At 48.9% G+C, this 19,761-nt stretch overlaps 1 protein-coding gene across 11 annotated transcripts in view; it reads right to left on the reverse strand.

Annotated features, from left to right (window-relative positions):
- The window catches only part of dachd (dachshund d), a 94,250-nt gene that overhangs the window by 22,877 nt on the left and 51,612 nt on the right, over positions 1-19,761 (reverse strand). For 2 of the 11 annotated variants that reach the window (XM_034562357.1, XM_034562359.1), the window contains 4 exons: positions 16,280-16,540; positions 1,832-2,004; positions 1,530-1,707; positions 1,241-1,372 (listed from right to left, as the gene is read on the reverse strand). In XM_034562357.1, coding sequence (XP_034418248.1) covers positions 1,241-1,372; positions 1,530-1,707; positions 1,832-2,004; positions 16,280-16,540 — 744 coding nt within the window. The remainder of the gene's footprint in view (positions 1-1,240; positions 1,373-1,529; positions 1,708-1,831; positions 2,005-16,279; positions 16,541-19,761) is intronic. The other 9 variants (XM_034562361.1, XM_034562362.1, XM_034562366.1 and 6 more) reach the window with 7 other exon arrangements.

Genomic DNA, 19,761 nt, shown 5'->3' on the forward strand with positions numbered 1-19,761 from the left:
TCAAAAGACTCGGTCGGAGGGGGTTTGGACCGGCTCGTCCTCGGAGTGCCATTAAACTGACGAGCTCTGCAACTGGGGTAAACAGGAAGCAAGAACAACAAAGGGGGGGGGGCTAATCCTGATACAATTTTACAATTGTATTCTAAATGTCAGATCAAGTGTTAGGTACACAAGGCATGCAGTCGGTTTTCTAATGTCTTTTCAAGTTTTTTTTCCACTGATTTGGTTGATGTCACCTGAAGGCTCCATGGTCACCTGAAGACACCCATGTCACCTGAAGGCTCCATGGTCACCTGAAGACACCCATGTCACCTGAAGGCACCATGGTCACCTGAAGACACCCATGTCACCTGAAGGCTCCATGGTCACCTAAAGGCTCCATGGTCACCTGAAGGCTCCATGGTCACCTGAAGGCACCCATGTCACCTTAAGGCACCCATGTCACCTGAAGGCACCATGGTCACCTGAAGACACCCATGTCACCTGAAGGCTCCATGGTCACCTAAAGGCTCCATGGTCACCTGAAGGCTCCATGGTCACCTGAAGGCACCCATGTCACCTTAAGGCACCCTGGTCACCTGAAGGCTCCATGGTCACCTGAAGGCACCCATGTCACCTGAAGGCACCCTGGTCACCTGAAGGCTTCATGGTCACCTGAAGGCACCCTGGTCACCTGAAGGCTCCATGGTCACCTGAAGGCACCCATGTCACCTGAAGGCACCCTGGTCACCTGAAGGCACCCTGGTCACGTGAAGGCTCCATGGTCACCTGAAGGCACCCATGTCACCTGAAGGCTCCCTGGTCACCTGAAGGCACCCTGGTCACCTGAAGGCTCCATGGTCACCTGAAGGCACCCTGGTCACCTGAAAGTTCCCTGGTCACCTGAAGGCTCCCTGGTCACCTGAAGGCTCCCTGACCAACGAGCCTCAGAGTACCCTGCACCTTGTCTCCGGCGCTAACTTCGTGGGTTCTTTGGCCTCCGCTCACGTTACGATATGAACTCGCCTCCCAACTGTTCTGATTTTACTACGTATTTTATGTGCCTCGGGAATAAAGCCGGCCCACTAGAGCACGATGCTCCGTCGCATGCTTCTCATAACATCTGTTTATTTTCATACATCGACTTGAAGGGACTAAAAGTTAACGAAGTCCTCAACTTCAAAATGCGCACCGTGAGCAGAAACAACAGAAATCGCAGATGCATTTCTGCAGCGGAGAACGCGGAGAACCCCCGACTCACCCTTGTCGGTGTGCATCCTCTTCATTTCGTGGCTCATGTCGTGGGCCAGGTCTCCCTCCTTGGGCCCGGGCGGCATGTTGGGGGACAGGCCGAGCAGGGCGTGGTTCATGGACAGGCCGTTGTGGTGAATCGCTGGAGAGGGAACGACAGAAACACGAGGGGCGTTAGGAACATCACCAGGGGGAGGGGGAGGGGGAGGGGGGGCGCCGCGTCTCCACTCCGCCTTTTCTCAGAGATTGGACAACACATACAACAATCTGCGCGTGGCGCGTTCGCTTTTTGTCTTCACCATTTATCTGTGTGACAAACGTACGTATCCTGTCTGAGGGGCTCTCCGTGTGGGCCGGCGAGCTGGACACGCTGCTGCTGCGGTGGGACGACGGGTGGCTGCCCGGCCTCCTGTGGTCTTCCAAGGAGGGAGCGGGGGAGGGACTGTCCGGCACCCGTTCCTGAAACCCCAGCAGCGCCAGAAACACACAACCCAAAAATAAACATCCAGTGTGGCGCCCAAGGTAACAACACATGGCGCCCCGCCGGGCGCTACGTTGGTTTACATTTTTTTAAACCCGGCGAACCGTGTTAAAAATTTACCTTTATGACGGACGTGACCATTCTGGAGGGCAGGCTCTGGCCCTGTGCTGCGGCCGCCATGTTGGCGATGGTGTTGAGGTGGTTCATCTGGCTCATCGCCATGGTGACGGAGGCCGGGGGCAGGCTGACCGGGATCAGCGGGTGCGGCATCATCATGAAGGGGAGTTCCAGGCCTGAGACGCAAGGGAGAGGTCTGTTTGGTTATTCCACCGTGTATTTTATGAGTGAGATGAAACTTCTGAGGCTCTGTCTGAACCCCCCCCTCAAAAAAATTAAAACCTGCTGCTGTTTTAATTCAGCAATCAGTAATTCCCACCACTGAGAACCCCTTTAAAACCGTTGTCCAATAACACTAAAGCTTTACACCATTAGGGGTTGGGGAGAAAAATGGAATAATTCAAATGAATCGCTTCTTGGGTTTCTTTTCATGTTAACATAATACACGTAAATGTTTTACAACATATGTTAATAATAGATACTACTGCAATGATAATAAAGAAAACGGGGATGATATCTATATTCACACACACACACACACACAGTCATTCAAAGACCAAAGTTTACACAGCAATAAAGATGCATCAATTATGCCGCGGTGAATTAAAAAAAGAAGAAGAAAAAAGAAAAAGGGCATATTATGGAAATGGTCTCAATATTTACATATAAAGAAATATCTCTGTAAAAACAAAGGCAATCTCCAAAGCTATTACCCAAATGACTAGTTAAATGTGCTAATGACAAACAAGTAGCGTCAGATCGCAGTATGGCAATGACTTTAGGCTAATTATAGCAGCCTATATTCCACACCAGAGAGAGAGTAGAAGAAGAGAGACCAAAAAGAGTCAAGACACTTTCAGCTCGCACAATAATGGGGTTTTCATTTCTTCCTTTCTTTCTCTTTTTAATATACACACACAATTTATTCCATTACAACATCAGAGATGCCTTACAAATGTTTTAAATTATTCAATTGCTGTCTGGCAATAGACTCCTAATTGGGTAAATTGAAGGCATTAGCGGTCTGAAAACGTAAAGAATGTCTAATAAAGATACCAGTAAGGGGGGGGGGGTAGTAGCTAGTCACGATGACTGTGGCTCTGCACTGGGCTTCTGAATGGCTTAATGAAAACAAGCCAACTTTCAAAGGACAGAAGCACAGACAGAAGGTCAAAGCTAGGTGTCTGTACCCCCCCCCCTGCTCTGTGGGGACTTTGAACTGGCAGGATCAAAAGTGACTATGAACAGTTTGGTCTCATTCCTCCGCCTCTCAGATGCTATTCCTCAAAATGCTTTAAAGGAAAACCTCATAGACACTATTGGATCTGATTGAGCCTCTCTGTTGATTTCTCACTCCTTTTATTCCTGTCTTTCTTGGCAGCCCGGTTCAAGGTAAAATAAAATTTAAAAAGCAGGGTGAAAGAAAGAGGAGGGGGGGGGGGCAAAAAAAAAAAGAAAAGAGAAAAATAGTGCGCTACAGAAAGCCAATCCACAAAACAACTCCGCTCTTCTCTTCCGACAAAACATCAGTAGCCAAAGGGCAAGGAGATCTGCAAGGCGACGCCTCCAAAGAGAAGGACACTGGTTGGAAATGAAAGGACATGAGAAGTACTCCTCTCCCCCCCCCACCCCCCCCCCCCCACCCCCATTCCCTTCTAAAAGCAGCATTGATTTCCATAAGAAAGATGGCATGCAGAGTATTCCCAAACAATATAAAGCAGTGGAGATTAAAGGGAGGCGGGAGCCGAGCAGCACCTTGTATCAGCGCCTCTGCTGTCGCTAAGACTGAATCAATTACCGATCAGCGGGATAAGCTCAATTAAAAAACACCACACAGGGGCCTGATTGCGGGGGTACTTACTCTAGGACAACACGGGGAGCTTCGGGCTACCTATCAGCCTTTCAAGGCCACACTCAAGGGCCGGAGTGAAGAGCCTTATTCTTCCTTTGTGGCGGATGCATTACACCCGCTCAATCAGATATACAGCCGCACACTCAGAGAGACACGTGGACTTGAAGCGCCGACATTTCCCAGCAAACCGAATGGACCACTCCGACAACTGTTAATCGCATGTCGACGCTTGTACGGCTTCTTGGGATGCGTCTCCACCTGAGACGCAGCCCTCCCGGTGGGGAGGGAGGAGGGGATACAGGAGGATACTGGCCCCTCTGTTCGCTCTAAGTGGCATTAGTCTCCTTTCATGTCCCCCCCGTTTCTCCCCATAAAGGCCCATTCAGGACACTGTGGGGGAATGTGCCACAGGGCCGACGAGGGTCCACCAAATCCCCTTTTGTGGCTGGCTGAAAGGAGCCAGGTGAGGAGGATACGGGTGTATTCAAGGGATCTGGCATTTTTAAACAGGACAGTCAAGTGTGTTTTTTCTCCTTCTACTTTCATTCAAATGCCAATCCGTCCAATTTGCCGGCGTTTCTATTGAGGCCCTGAAGGATCTTTAACTTGGGGACAATACGCAGGATTTCTTTTCTGTTTCTTTCTCCTTTGTTCAGAATCAACAAACATCAGTCAGACTCATTAATCACCTGGATATTGTGTAGATATTCCAGTGGGCAAACCGTGAGAAACACATTTGTCAGTTTGTGTTTATCCCCGCTACAGAAGTTCAGACCTGATGAGAGGTTAATTCCCATGAGCGTCTCACCCCCCCATCTCCCAGCCCCCCTCTCCCCCTCTCCTGAAGGGCATAAACAATGCATTTTGTAATTTACCTGAATAAGCCTGAGGGACCCGCGAAAGGTGAACTCTTATTTACCATCATTAAAACTACAAATCACTTAATACCAATATAAACAGCTCAGCTATTGTGGCGCACGTTCACGCGTGGATGAGCAAAGATCTGCATCGCGCTGGGGATGAATTGAATGAATTAAAAAACAGCCCTCGGTAGCAGCGTGAACAAAAAAGAAGCTGTTACATCAGAACCAAAATCGAAGCGGCGCTTGAAAACCGCAAAATAAAAGACAGAAAAAAGGTTGAATGCTTTTTTTTTTTTTTTTAAAGAGCGCAGTAATTTATTTTTCGATGACAGAAATGATAACCTGCGGTGATTTGTGCTGCAGTTAATCTTCATCTAAACAGGACTTGAGCCTTTCTGGACGTCTCACCCTGCGGAGGAAAATAAGGGAGAAATAATAAAAAAAGAAAGAGGAACTAAGCCGCTTGTCATTGAAAATGGTACCAAGCTAGCAGCCAGCCCCCTTACCCTTAACTCTGTTGTGGACAGATTTCCCCTGACAAAAATTAAACCAGCTCCTACTTGGCACTTTATTATCTCTTCAAGTGAATGATTTATTGTTTGTGGAGCGAAAGAACCAAAGAGAGGGGGGAAGATTACATTTCAAGCCAAAGCTCAGGCCTGATGTCGTTTTTTTTTTTTATACTCCCTATGTCCAGGAAGAAAAGAAGAAAGAAAAAAGCCTCTCGACAAACAATAATGTCAGCTGTAATTGATCGGAGGTCGCCGGCTGGGCCCTGCAGTAAAAGCGCACTATTTAAGCGACAATCGGCCCGGCGCTCTTCAGACGCTGGCTAATGAAGCTGTCTGTCTGGGCTATTTACCTTCTCTTAAATGGAAGGGGAGAGATGTACTGTAAGAGACAGGGCTGGAGAGGATCTGCCTCCCGCTCCCCGTGAAATAGGACCTGCACATGCCTCAGGAATGTATAATTGGTTGGCGCAGCCAAAGCCGGGGATCCGCTGCTAATTAAATGACTTGTTTAAAGCCTATCTGTCTTTGTTTGGGAGGCTCTGGGCTTCAGAACAATGCATTGTAAATGCTGTTGTCAAACAAACATTCCTGGTTATCCTTTGAGTCGAATTGAGCGAGACAAAGGGCTGATTTTGATCGCCGCTAAGTCTTTTCGTTTTTTACCCCCCCCCCCACACACCCGTCAAGTGGAGGTGCTCCTTCCCTTTCCTCCGATCTGGCGGACCAGAACAGGACCATTGGGGTTCGAGCAGCTAAACGGGCCGGCCCGCTGCAAAACCATCTCGGCTTTTTTTACTCCCTAATTGCGCTTGTAAAGCGGCCCCATGTCGTGTGCGCATTCCTCCATCGAAGGTGAGGCGGCGGCGGCGGCGGCGCAGGGCACATGGGGGCTTTGTTGCGGTCGCTTTCGAGGGCTTTCCACCTTCCCCGGGAAAGAAAAAGAAGTGGAAATGAACGCCCTGTCACGCGGCGAGACGTTGAGAGGTCTCCCCGCAAACGCTAATCATCTTTACTACTACTAACTATTAATCTCCTCCAGAAGAAATCAGAAGCACCGCCACGTGAGGCGGGAGGGAAGCCTCGCAGCCATGAGATCAAACGTGAGACGCGGCCTCCATAAATATGTTGTCTGGCAATCGTGGTGCCACTTAACGCAACGCAAGCGCATGCTTACAGACGCGCGGGAACACTACTGTTCACACACACACACACACACATGTGCAAACAAGAAAAAAACACACACACACGCAGATGGCAGGTTCAGTCAAGGCTGGTGAGTCCTGTTTCTCATTAAAATGTGTGTGTGTGTGGGGGGGGGGGGGGGGGTGAGAGGAAGGTATTGGGCTTTGATGTAGCCACCCACAGCTCCTCAGTGTCACCGAATGAAACTTTGAAGCCCTTTTATTTGTGTGTGTGTGTGTGTGTGTGTGTGTGTGTTTACGCAGTTAATGTTGATAATGAAGCAAACATCTTGCCTTTGTTAAATACCTGCTGTACACTCACATACGCCCACAAAGGGACGCGTTAATGTGCAGTCTCGCAGTAACAGGGTGAAGTAAACAGGGGAGCGTACACACCCAGACGGTGGATATGTATAGGTATGTACACACACACACACACACGCCAGCTGAAATGTAAAGAAGAAAGGGAAAAATCATATCCTTTACAATCGGAGAGCAACAATGATTGGACCCGTTTCAAGCGAAAGGATTCTCACGTCGGCGGACGTTGTGGGGCGCCGGGGATGAGGAGGGGTGCGCGATTCAGGTGGGCGAAGACTCCCCTGCCAAGGTGCCTAATGCAACGCAGCGTATGAGAAAGCATGATAAGAAAAAACCTCGGCCGGTTTGATGAGGCAAACGTAATTGCTTCCCTACCCCGAGCCTGCCGGAGTGTAACATGTGGCAGGAGTTATGGAGGAGGCAGACAGAGGTGTTTGTCCTTTAAGTGTATAAAAATCTAAAGCAGGCAACTTTTATGGGATAATTCCAATCCGTGCCTCTAATGGCACGCATTCCTTGTGAAAATTGAAAGATCAATCATCCCCCCCCACCCCCCCCCCCCACCCACCCACCCCCCTCCCTCCACCTCCGACGGGTTCGTTGCGAAGAAAGTTCTTTCAGTCTATTCGAGGGGAGAGAAATGCAAAACACGTCTCGATGCCCCCCCCCCCCCCCCCCCCCCCCACCCCCGGCCCACCCTCAGCCCCCGCAACCAGCCCCCGTGTTTTAGCTGTCTATTTGTCTCTTTGCTGAAAATGTTAACGAACGGGGCCATAATCAAGCCATATGCTTGCATGTGGCAAATCTCATTACAGTAAATGACCTTTACCAACCCATGCCAACATCCGTGTGCTTGACAACACGCAGCGTATCGTGTGTGTGTGTGTGTGTGTGTGTGTGTGTGTGTGTGTGTGTGTGCGTGTGCGTGTGTGTGTGGGGGGGATAGACAGACAATGGCGGGTTTGTAGATGCGTTGGAGGGGGGGGGGCTTTCAGGGTGCATTAGCGGGGTTCGCTGTCCGCTCCTCTAATTTGGGCCGGAACCAAGCTCACTTTACATTTGTCACACATCACTCCTGATAAAGACGCAGCATTGGCGGCACTAGGCCACGAGTGGGAGAGGAGAGGAGAGGAGAGGAGAGGAGAGGAGAGATATCACCAGCAGCTGTTACTACTGCGGGTGCAATATATTCAAGCCCAATCAATAAAGCTCCTACAGACAGCGACACCCAAGCAGACAGAGGAATCATTTTCATCTGATACTTAGCAATGGCTCCCCTTTTAAAAAGATTGCTTTCAGTCAATGACAACCAGTTGTCATTTGACTAAGGCTCCTGAAATGAAATATATTGACGAGCGTTATCAATCACGGCCCCACTCTGCCGTCATATCGCGTTTGGTGGGAGAGCGTGTGGGGGGGTCAGATCGGTTTGCACGTGGTCATCAGATCATCCGTTTTAATTACAAAAATTAGCATCGCTGCCTCCCGCGCTCTCACTTCCCTCCATTACTATCACCTCCTGAGAGGAAATCAGTAACGCGGTGTATAGTTTACAGTGGTGCTAATGAGTTCAAGGTGAACCGACTGCAACATGAATTTTGATCTGACTGCGGTCCAAAGAGACGTCGTTAGTTTGGATTTAATTGCACTTAAAAAGGGACAGTTCAATCCCCAAAATCAAATACTCATATTTCTCCGCCGCACCTGGAGGTCTATTTATCAGCGTAGACGTTCCTGTAAGGGTTGGCGGCCTTACCTCCCCGACATAATGGGACGACGCGGCTCGTGGTGCTACGAGGAAATGCATTTGATGGACTCGGCGAGCGGCGTCTCTTTCCCTAAAGCGTGCAGCTCGCGAGCAGCGTCATGTAGGAGCTGTTTTCCTCCAACCACAGTGTGATTGCCTTGAAGCCCCATTATGTCGGAGGAGGGCAGGAGACACGTCTGCGGCAGATAATCCGGATCTAGATTGACTACAAGTGACGAAGAACCGTCTGAGAGAAAAAGACGAGCGTCGGAATGTCTAATTCCCCCCCCCCCCCCCCCACCCCCACCCCTGTTTGTTCCCACGGCGAAGGGCATGCTGCGATTGTGCAGGCTTCCTTAACATTGCTTGAACCTCTTCATCTCCCCCGAGGCTGTGAGATGGCGAAGATGTCTGGCCTCCAGAGTGGCCGATAGCACTATTTGGACGAGGGTTCCCGTATCGTAATTGAGAAGAAACACCTCACGAAAGCACTCTTTTCTGAACCAAAAAGAGTGCTTTCGTGGCCCAACTATTTCTATTCCCCCCCCCCCTGATTGCAGCACAGTCGGGCAATGCAGCTGCTTTTTCGCAAGGTAGTCACAGCTAAAGAGTCGTTACTGTTAGATAAGCGGTGAAGTCACCACTCCGTGCTAACGTCCCCACCCCCCCCCCAAATAAAACGAAGCGGAGCCCCCCCCCCCGTGCTCGCCGCGATGACGCGCATGCTGTCGGAGAAGGAGAAAAGCTCGTCAGCGCTGAAAGGTTGAATGTCATTTATTACACGTATCACGCTTACGCCAAGTGACATTGTCTTTTCAAATTGTGTTGATCTCTTCACTTTCAAAAGGTCAGCCCCTTCCCTGGCTAAATGCAACCTGACAGAGAATAGTGAGGAGGGGACAGCCCGACGCATTGCATCACCCCCCCCCCCCCCCCCCCCCCCCTCTCTCCCATCCCCTGCATCAAAGCGCATTCCAGATTAATCTGTCCAATTAATGAAGAATGAGGCCTAATGCTGATGAGGGGCGACAACTCGACTGGTCAGTTGTTGTTTTTTTTTTTTTTTATCCCTTTCCTTTTCTTTTTTTTCATCCTTCTCCGTGAACTAACCGCAAGAGACAATCACACAAATATGTCCACGTCCGTCGCTCCGTACGAAGCTCCGCCGCCACTCAGAGATGATAGAACTTGATATGGATCATTACGGAAGTAATGTTTAATCAATCCCCCCCCCCCGTTATTGTAATCTATTTCTGCAGTTGTCTCGCGCACGTTTGTGTGTGTGTGTGTGTGTGTTTTGTGTTTTCTTTTGTGTGTGTTGTTTTTTTTTTTTGTCGCAGCGTCGGCGCGCCTCACGATTTCCCCATCATGCATATTCAAGTGTTAACGCCGATGCTTAGCGGGCGACGCAACCGGAATTAGAACGAGGACATTAGACTTCATTAAAAAGAGGAATGATTATCGGGGTTTATCTTTTGAAATGTCTATTAAAATGTGTGTGTCGTCCCTTCGCTTATCTGTCACCTGGCTCCCATGAGCCTGGCAGACTAATAGAGAGATGGTGAGGGCCAAAGCCCAAGAGAGAGAGAGAGAGAGAGAGAGAGAGAGACTGAGAGAGAGAGCGAGAGACAGAGATCCATCAAGCTCTTTACCCGAGCTGGAAGGCTGTCTGTCTGTCTGCCACTCTCCGTCTCGCTCGGTGTGTGTCTGATTCACTTAATGTAACCCCCCCCCCCCCCCCCCCCCACCCCACCCCACCCCACCGACACCTGCAGCTTAAACGGACCCCCATCTTGTCCCGGCGCAGACTTGATATCACAATGAAGAGAATCCCCCAAAAAAACTGAACCGCACTAAGATTGCATAAATCTGACGATAATCTGTCGTAGTGAGGGAGATGCGGCGCGTTTTTTTTCTTCTTCTTCTTCTTCTTCTACTTCTTCTTCCGCGGAGTGAATTCTATTCAGCCCATGGCTACAATCTAGTCTCTCTCAAGAGCTTCGCCTGACAAAGGCTCCCACAAGAGAGCCAGAGAGGAAGATGGATGAAGTTGCCCCCTAGACACTCATATCAGGTCAGTATGTGCTTTATCCCCTAATGGTTAAGGTTAGGAATGAGTAGGGGGGTGGGTGATACTAGATCGGAGCCCCAGGGCCATTCTTCCGTCTGGAGAAGCAGGAAGTGGCCAACCATCCTCCATCGTGGCCCACATTCAGCAGGCGGCGCCAGGGCCACCAGGCACCAGGCGCCCGCGCGGCTAGCAGGTCGGAGCGCGCAGCTAGCAAGTCGGATGTGTCCCTCCACCCAGAGAGCTTTATTATTAGAAAGGACATAAACAGACTAATTAAATCGCAGCGGTGGAGCCGGGCTGACAGCTGGCGCATGAGAGTGTGACCGAACAGATCCCTATCAAAGCGGTGTCCTCACGTGCTGCTGCCACGCACGCCGTGTGCCCTGTAGTGTATGCGTGCGCCGGCTGATTTCACCCCTTGTATTATATATGACTATTACTGTTATCATTGTTGCTGTAAATTCATTCGCACGCACTGTCATCTTCGCGTCTTATTTATCCGTTCAGCACATTGACTCGCCGGTATGATCCAAAATGCTACAAATGCTATCCAGCAGAGCGGTAAACACTCCAGTAATTAGCGCACGGTGTCCGGGCCGACTGCGCTCAGCGCTGCGGCGCGGCCAAGCGCGGACCCCTCATAGAGAGGAGCCTAGTTATGCATTGATCTCGGAAAATTAAGGCTAACTGCCCCAGATTGTGCCGTTTTGATGTACCGTCTGGAGCTGTGCGAGACTCGTATTGTTTGTAAAACGGGTCAAACGGGAGGATGTTCGGACTCGCCGTGCTGTAGAATGAATGCGTGCTGAATAATTAACGACGCCCTTCGAACAAAACAACAACTCACTGATGATGAGGAAAATATGGTTTTAACAAGCCAATAATGGCGAGTGCAACGAGACCGGCCCTAATCAATGGGGCTGCAACGTCTGCAAACAAGGACTTGAATTATAACGCCAATAATTGATCCCTTCCATTGCCTCCCCCCCTCTCCTTCATGTGATGTCATTGTTTATCGATCACTTCCTGCCAGTGGGGGATGATGCAAAGTTTGTTTTTTGCTATGACTTTAGCCCCCCCCTCTCACCAACCCTCCCTTTCTCCATTTGAAATTTGCAAGCTGTAGCACCAGCTTAACCAAAAAGGATTAAGTCCCATACCCAACTGAGAACACAGATAATGCTCAGTAATTGGTAAAAAATGAAGATGAATGGGACAGCTAGATAAGGACCAATTAGCTGCTGGGAGTGTACAGCTGTGGTCTCCTCACAGAGCGCTCTCAGGGGCCAAGGCCCCCTCTTTCCGTCTCACACGAGCACGCACCACGCACGCACGGATGCGCGCAGACACGCACACAAGCAAACATACAAGCGCGAGGGTGGGGCTTGCAGAAATTAGCCTGATGACCCTGGGAAGAGAGAATGATGCTTCCTCATCATCTCGCCCAGAACCCCCCCCCCCCCCTCCCTTCTTCCCTCAACCCTCCGTCAGGCAACACTCCAGGTACCTGTCACCAGCCGTCCAACGTCAGCCTGCAGCACGTGGTTCGCAGACGGGCCTGGAGGGAAGCCACAGATGTGAGACAAAAGGGCTTTCGGGTGGTTGGCTTGCTCATTCGGCTGAGTAGCGGTGTTTGGGATTAATTCAAAAACGTACATTTAAAAAAAAGCTAACGGCAAGTTAGCCGCAGTTAGCAGCGTCTGTTGCGTCCCCCCCCCCCCCCACACACACACACACACACACATTTCCTGCTCGCCTGTCGCCGCATAGTGGCATCAGCTGGCTGATGACAGCGGTATTCCCATATCTAATTACAAACAGGATTTCAGCTCCATTAGAGCTGTGTGGTTAGGAGTCAGGTGAGTGGCAGGGCAGCACCCAGTGGCCAGAGAGAGACAAGAGGGCGGAAGACGGCAGAATCACCAGAAGGGAAAGACGTCTTTGCTTCCCACTCCTTTCCTGCAGGTTCGGATAGAAACACTTTATTTTCCTTCAGCTGCAAAAAAAAAGAACAAACAATTCCTTTTCTTGGAATTGGCAGGTGTTTGTTAGTGGGCAGCTGACAATATTTTCTCTCCCAGTAATGAAGGTTGTGGCTGGGGTCAATGCACTGGGAGGGAACGGCGGCGCTGTTTATCCCCCTAAAGGCCCAGCGCCACGCGTGTTTTGCTTGGTCTGTGATCTGTAATTGTGGCATTTCCTGAGAGGCGCGGGGAACAATCCACATTGTGCTTTGAGAGGGCTCCCTCTGCCCAACTAAAGGGGGGGGGGGGAGGGGGGAGGAACACACACCTCTCATTCTAGCTCTTTCCCATGTCTCTCTCTCTCACTATCTTCTTATCTGTCTCTCTCTCAGTCCTCACTCCTACAAACATATACATGTGTGTGTGTGTGTGTGTGTGTGTGTGTCCCCCAACCTCTCACTCAGGATGGTTGGTTATTTTGAGAGAGTTAAACTGGCTGTTTTTCTTTTCTTCTTTCTTTTTTCTTTCTTCTCCTTCCTTATAATTAATAACATTGATGCAAACAGGAAGGTCTAATTGTGATGAATATTTAATGCGAGGGAGAAACATTAGCCTGTTCAATTTGCATCAACACAAAGACAGCGACGGGCAATCCAACTCTACAAACAGAACAGAGTGTCCTTCACCGTCTGGCTCGGCTGTGCTTTGGCTTTAAAGCTCTTCACAAAGATCCCCTTCAGACAAACACTGAGATGAGGCACCTGTGTTTTAGCCCGAGGAGGTTTCGGGCTAAACGTGGGGTTAATGTAGAAGCTCTCTCTGATAAAATAAATCTATGTCCCTTAGTAGGTATTATCCTCCTCATTATCCTATCGTGGCTGGTAACAGCATGTGTGGAAGTGAACACGTCCGTTTGTGTGCATCTTACTTTAAGCTGGGTGATTATCAAAAATAAAAAAATAAAATAAAAACTCCAGTCTGTTTCCTCAAAAGCAGCTGTGAAAATAACAAAAAGTATCATGCATAAAGTCATGGCTTAGTCAGCGCTGTGATCAACAGTCGGGTCCAGTCCCAACAAAGCCAAGGCCAAAATACCCCCCCCCCCCCCCCACCCCACCCCCTCCCCCCCGCGCTGCATGCTATATCAGTCAAGTGATTTATGTGTTTTGGATGGCTATTGGATAATGGGCTTCGAGAGCTGAGACATATTAGGCATTCGCACTCCAAAATAGGAGCGAGACGCTTACGGAACAATTCTGTAATTCAGTTCTTGTGAAATAACACAAAAAAAACGGGAGGAAAAAAAAAATATCAAAGAATAAACAAGTGAGCGGAAGTCACGGCGGGACGGATGAAGGAGGCGGCGCTCCGTGGTCCCGGCGGTGCCGAGCGACGGGGGCCATATTTCTCGGCCGTATTATCGGGATGACTCCTGCTGGCCACCCCTGTCACAGGAGAGTGCTTGATATAAACAAGAGATTGCCGCGACACCCGGCAATCAATATTAGGATGGCTTCAGTACCAAACATCATTTGTCTCGGCGACCATTCCTTTGACCAAACGAAGCATTAATTCAAATCATAAATCTGGGCTGATTTAAATCCGAGGAGAGAGGGGGAGAGAGAGAGAGAGAGAGAGAGAGAGAGAGAGAGTGAGAGAGGGGGGGGGGGGGGAGAGAGAGAGGCCCCTGTCTGACTGCCTGCCCCTAATGATTTATTTTCTACATTTCTGCGAGCGAGAGATTTGTCCATACTCGCTGACAGGTCACCTTCAAACGCCAGTGGCAGACTGTTCATCACCATGCAGACGAGCATCTCATCGCTGCGAGTAAATATTAAAGGAAAAAGAATCCAATTGATTGTGGATGGGGCCGAGAGGCGTCGCTGCCATATATTTCACTCAGAGAGCTAATGCTGTGGTCCCCGTGCACCCACACCTAGAGCTGCTTTCCCCCCCCCCCCCCCACCCCCACCCCCCCTTCACCAGAATTATGATTCTACCGGGAGCCTGTTTGGCTGGCTGTGGGCTCAAGGTTGCAATTTAAATTGTAAAAAGATAAAACAGTTTCTTATTAGCTCCATTGCCACAGCCTTGCTGTTGGTACTCGCATTTATCTTTATTTCCGTGACCTCGTGGGCTCGTATTCTTCTTCTTTATTTTTTACATACCCCATTCTCTTGGAGTGATGACCTCACACTTTATGAATTCTGCATTGTTAAATCTGTTTAGAAACACATCCTGTTTTCATCTCACACGCCATAAGCTCCGCGGTGTCAAGTGTTACTGATAAAATGCATTCAGGAGCCGAGCCATTTATTACAGTAAGTGAATCAAAACCTCCATTTAGCAACCAAAGCTATGGGGATTACATTTGGTTTATAATTTGGTATGGGCTCATGAATCCGCACTAACATACATTATCATTCTCTTTAATACACTAAGTGCTTCTGTGCGATATTGGGAAAATCCTTCTGCTTTTTGGGGCTAATAATTAATTGAAATGGAACAGAGTGAAAAAAAACCACCCCAATGCTCTCACAGCAATTCAATTAGAGCTTGTTAAAAGCTGATAGCTTTGGGAAACAGTGTTCACAGTTTCACTTAGCTATTAACAATTTCATTATTTTTATTTTTTTCCTCTATCTTTCAACACGAACGTGGAACACTTGAAGAGAAAACAAGACTTACCTCAGTCGGTGGATAATTACAGTGCACAAAAACAATATTCCCCCCCTTTTTTTATTAAGAGAGACGGCCATGCGAGTCTTTGGGTTTGTGTGGGATTAGTCAACGAGGTTTTGTTTTGTGGTCCTGTGGATTTATTTGGCTGTAAGTTATGCATAATATGTAAAAAGAAAAGAAGGAAAAAAAAGATTAATAACAAAACTGCAATTGAATTTGGCGGCGAGACGAAGAACAAGCGTGGTCCGGAGAAATAGCGTTGAGTTTGTCCTCCACCACGACGTCCTCGCGTTGTTGATGCAGAAATGGGAGAAAAAATATGTTTAGCCGTAGGTGTTGACCCAGAGCTTCACGATACCTCGTAATGGTACAGAGGTATGTGTATAAATGCATGCGTATTAACCATATGGTACAAACATTCGACACTGACATATTTACGCCTATATGCCGTCATTTTGAGTGTTAATGGAGCATGTTAGCAACATCAGAATCAGAATCAGCTTTATTGGCCTTTTACAACTGGATTGCTTGAGATCGGAAGGAGAGAATTAACGAAGCATGAATTCAGACATAATTATGTTGTTTTTTTCGGCATCCCTTTTATCCGTTTATCGGAAAATTGTATATTTTGGGTTGATACAGCTGGAGTGAACCAGCCGACGTGTGGCGTGCGAGATGACGTACGGAACGCTCAACACCTCCGGATGACGTCCAGAGCGAGCGACGCGAAGAAACACAAATGAACTTGCGATCAAGCAAAATGTCGCTTCGCGTTTGGTGAGAGCACAGCGCGAGTCCCGCCCCTCCATGGGCTCCATGGCAGCTCTGACAGCTTGATGGAGCGGGGTATTTCTGATAGTGGAACCCTTGGTTCTCGACAAATCTTTCAGTATAGGTCACACCTATTTCAGCCTAAACATGTTGTCCCCATGTCAAATGTGAGCAGGTATTTTAAAGTATTTAAAAGTAATTTATTGGTTTATGATTGTGCCCCAGCATTGTCCAATAATTGCTTGCCAAAATATTGCAAGTGGCCCTATTAATAAAAACTGCGTCAACCCTTTCGACTTTGGTCTTTGAACCCTCTGAGTGTGTGTCAAAAAGGAGACATGAATGCATTAATATCCTAATGTGTGTGTGTGTGTGTGTGTGTGTGTGTGTGTGTGTGTGTGTGTGTGCGCGTGCGTCTACACATCAAACGGTTTGCAGCATGCGTTTGCCTTCCGTTCGTGCGAGTGCAGCGGCTCACTGTCCTCACCGACGCTGGAGCCGAGCTCTCCATTCTCTCCGTCGATCCCGTGGTGGTTGGCGTTGCCGTGGTAGCCGCTCATCGCCTCCAGCTTGATCTTCTTGACCTTCATGGCCTCCGCGATGGCTGCGTTGGCAGCTGCCGCCGCCGCCGCCGTCAGGCCTGGGGAGAGGAGGCAGGAGAGACGAGACAGAGCACTTACAGACCACGCACTACATGTCTGTTGGGGCTGAGCCGCTGCACCTGCAAAACCTCTGTGAAAATCCTGCCCTGGCGGGGAAGAAAAAAAAACACACAAAGAAAAAGGACTTTTGAAATAATAAAACAATGAATAATTTTATACACTACGGGGAATACGAGCCTATGAGATCACAGCTTGGTTTTTCATCTCCTGACAGAGGATATCTTCACAGCAGGTAATCATGCTGATGGGATGGATCCGTATGTGTGTGTGTGTGTGTGTGTGTGTGTGTGTGTGTGTGTGTGTCTGTGGAGGCATATGATTTTTGTGAATGTTGGTCATTGCGCGCCACTTTATTGATGTATTTGTACCATGATGGGTAAAGATGCAGTCAAGATAGCAGTGGATGATACAAGCACTCTATGTACATCTTATAATACACTACTATTTGTGTATATATACAGTATATATATATATATATATATATATATATATATATATATATAAATATAACAGAAGAACAGTGATACAGAGTGACATGGGTGGGGGGAGGGAGGGGGGTCAGGGAGAGAAAAGAGGAAACAGAAAGGGAGAACGGTTCAATACATGTGGACAAACACAGAGAGGGAGCAGTGTGTCTCAACAATCTCCTCATCGAGGGTGTTTGGATGATAGCGTCTAATGTATTCAACAGATCTAATCGCCCTGAATAATGCCGAACATTGGTATTCAAATTCCTCCCAGCTATATAGTGTAGTGTCTCATAATAGCGCGGCCCTTCTGAGAGTCGAGGCCAGTCATCAAGCAGAATGGAAAACTTTAAACAATGCGCCGAGGATTCAAGGTTCTTTTCTTCCTTCTTTTTTCCTTCTTTTTTTTTTTATCCGACACTTGGAAAACGTCTTTGAGTACATTCAACACTTGGAGGGGGCCGTGTTTGGGGAATGAACTAATGCTCCATTCAAAAAAAGTCGAATCAAGTTCAATACCGTCGACCGTTCTCGAAAGCAAAACCCAACATAGTGAGGAAATGAATGTGACAAAAAGACCCTTTTGGAGACGGGGGCGCCACCGAATCCCAACGAAAAGGAGAGTTTAGAGTTCTTTTGTTTGTTTTTTTACCTCAGATATTAAAAGACTTGTATTTCTTTTAACTGCCCAAATAAAACGTGAACAGAAAGAGTAAAGAAAAACGACAGAAATATAAAAGAAGGTTTTCTATCCCGGCAGCCTGACCTCTGCCCTCTGCCACACAGGCTGCCAAACAGTTTTTTAAGGAAGCTTCAATGGTACAATACGGCAATTCATTAATCGGCGTGCACCACTTGAAACATTTTGACAACATGCCAAATATCTCCGAGCATTCTGCACGGATGCTCCCGGGGCCCGCGGGCTGCTGCCTTCATCTGCAGACTAAGTGACTATCGACGGCGTTCACGTTTCCGCCCGTCGTCCGTAAACGCGGAAAAAAAAAAAACCTGCTCGCAGCGGCGGTGTTTGACGCCGGTCGTCCGCGCCCCGGTCACGATGGACTCCACATGATTGATGCAGTGAGTCTGAGATTGGCGGCCGTGCGTATGCCGAGCACACTGCAGAGATCATAAAGCACGGCGGTTTGTGTCGTTGTGGTATTTCCAGGGTTCTGGCCAACGTGACTGAAATCTTTATTCATGAGGCCGGTCTCAAACAGCAGGGACAGATACCGCTAAAGCTCCTCCAGGCCCCCGGTACGTCTCAGGAGAGTCCCCCGCCCCCCCCCCCCCCCAACCCAGACTCCTTCTATCCCAACCTCCAGCAACAAAAATCAAAGATGCACGGCGAGGGGGGGAAAAAATTAAAAATAAAGATATGCGCCTATTAGCGGATTCACTCGTATCCACAACATTGTACATCAGCTGCCCTCTTACAGCATAAATATATAACATATATATACGCGCGCAGAACGAGGCAGCGTCCGCGTTTATCGTCACCGAGCTGTCACGTCTCCGGGACGGGGGACTCAAGAGCGGCTATTAGCCAATGTGTCTGAAGGGAAGGGGGGGGGGGGGGGGGGGGGGGGGACTACAAGGAGGACCAGAAATCGAACATGTGGCTCTATTAGATACGCCGGCGCGGACACGCGTGGCACGCGAGAGCAGCGCCGGCCCGGGAGCCCCCCACCATCCCTCCTCCTCTCATCCCAAGCTGATAGGCAGATGGGGAGAGTCACTCTGAGCCTCTGACATGCAGGTGCATATAATTTAAAGCCTTGTTTGCATCTTAAAATACATCAGCACCATATTGACGTACAGTATACATCATGTCAGCGAGGGCCCTCTCGTTTGCAACGGGGCCCCGGCTGCTGTTCAATATGCATGGGCAGAACACAGAGCAGGGGGGGGGGGGCATTGCCTCATAAGAAGGTGATACTTCTCCACATAATGAATGTGGCCTCTGCCCAGTCTGAAGGTCAGCCTTCATTTGTGTATAATGGGCAAGAGTCAACTGTTTTCCAAATGAGACGTATGCAGAACAGACCGCCCGAGTAAATATTGAAATCACCTCTGGGCTGTTTGTGTGATAAATTCCCCCCACAAATCAGGTGCTGCTCAAGAGGACTGCCGCAGTGGCGCTTTGCGGCGCTCTCTAACTTGTGGCTCGTTGGCACTGCAGACCCGCGTGTCCTTTGCCGCTTCCCTTTTGGACTACATTGAACCCCAAGAAAAACAGAGAGCGAGAGAAAAAGAAGAAGAAGAAGAAATTAATCCACGAAGAAGGTTATGGAGTGAATAACCCCCCCACGGCCCATATTTGACTAAGTGACACACTCCATGAATTGGAATCTTTGTTCTGATAATTGTTCCATTTGAGCGGATCAATTGTCATATCCAGATGACGAACCCCCGTCCTCCCCCCTTCCCCAATGCAGTGGCTGTAATAAGGAAGCCGGGGAGACGCTGGTGCCCAGCAACAAGTCCATTAAGCCACTGGAAGTGTGAACGTCAACAAGACCAATCCCACTCAGTGCTAATCTGCATTCATTACTATGCAAACAAAACAATTCCTGCTTTGTATATTCTTTCAAAGTCACCTTTAAAATTCAGACACTTTTTTTCCTCCTGCCCCCCCCCCCCCCCCCCCCCCCTCTCAAATAGACACGAGTCAGAGTCCTCCGGTGCACAAAACAAACGCATGCAGAGAGCCACACCAGCCCGACGAGAGGGAAAGGGGAGCATTTCGACAAATAGGAGAATAGCGTGGCACTGTCACATGGGGCGCACAAAACAGCAAATAACAGAGACAAGGTCTGATGGTAGCCCTTGGAGCAGCT

This window comes from Cyclopterus lumpus, chromosome 21, assembly GCF_009769545.1.
Source record: "Cyclopterus lumpus isolate fCycLum1 chromosome 21, fCycLum1.pri, whole genome shotgun sequence".
NCBI lineage: Eukaryota > Metazoa > Chordata > Actinopteri > Perciformes > Cyclopteridae > Cyclopterus > Cyclopterus lumpus.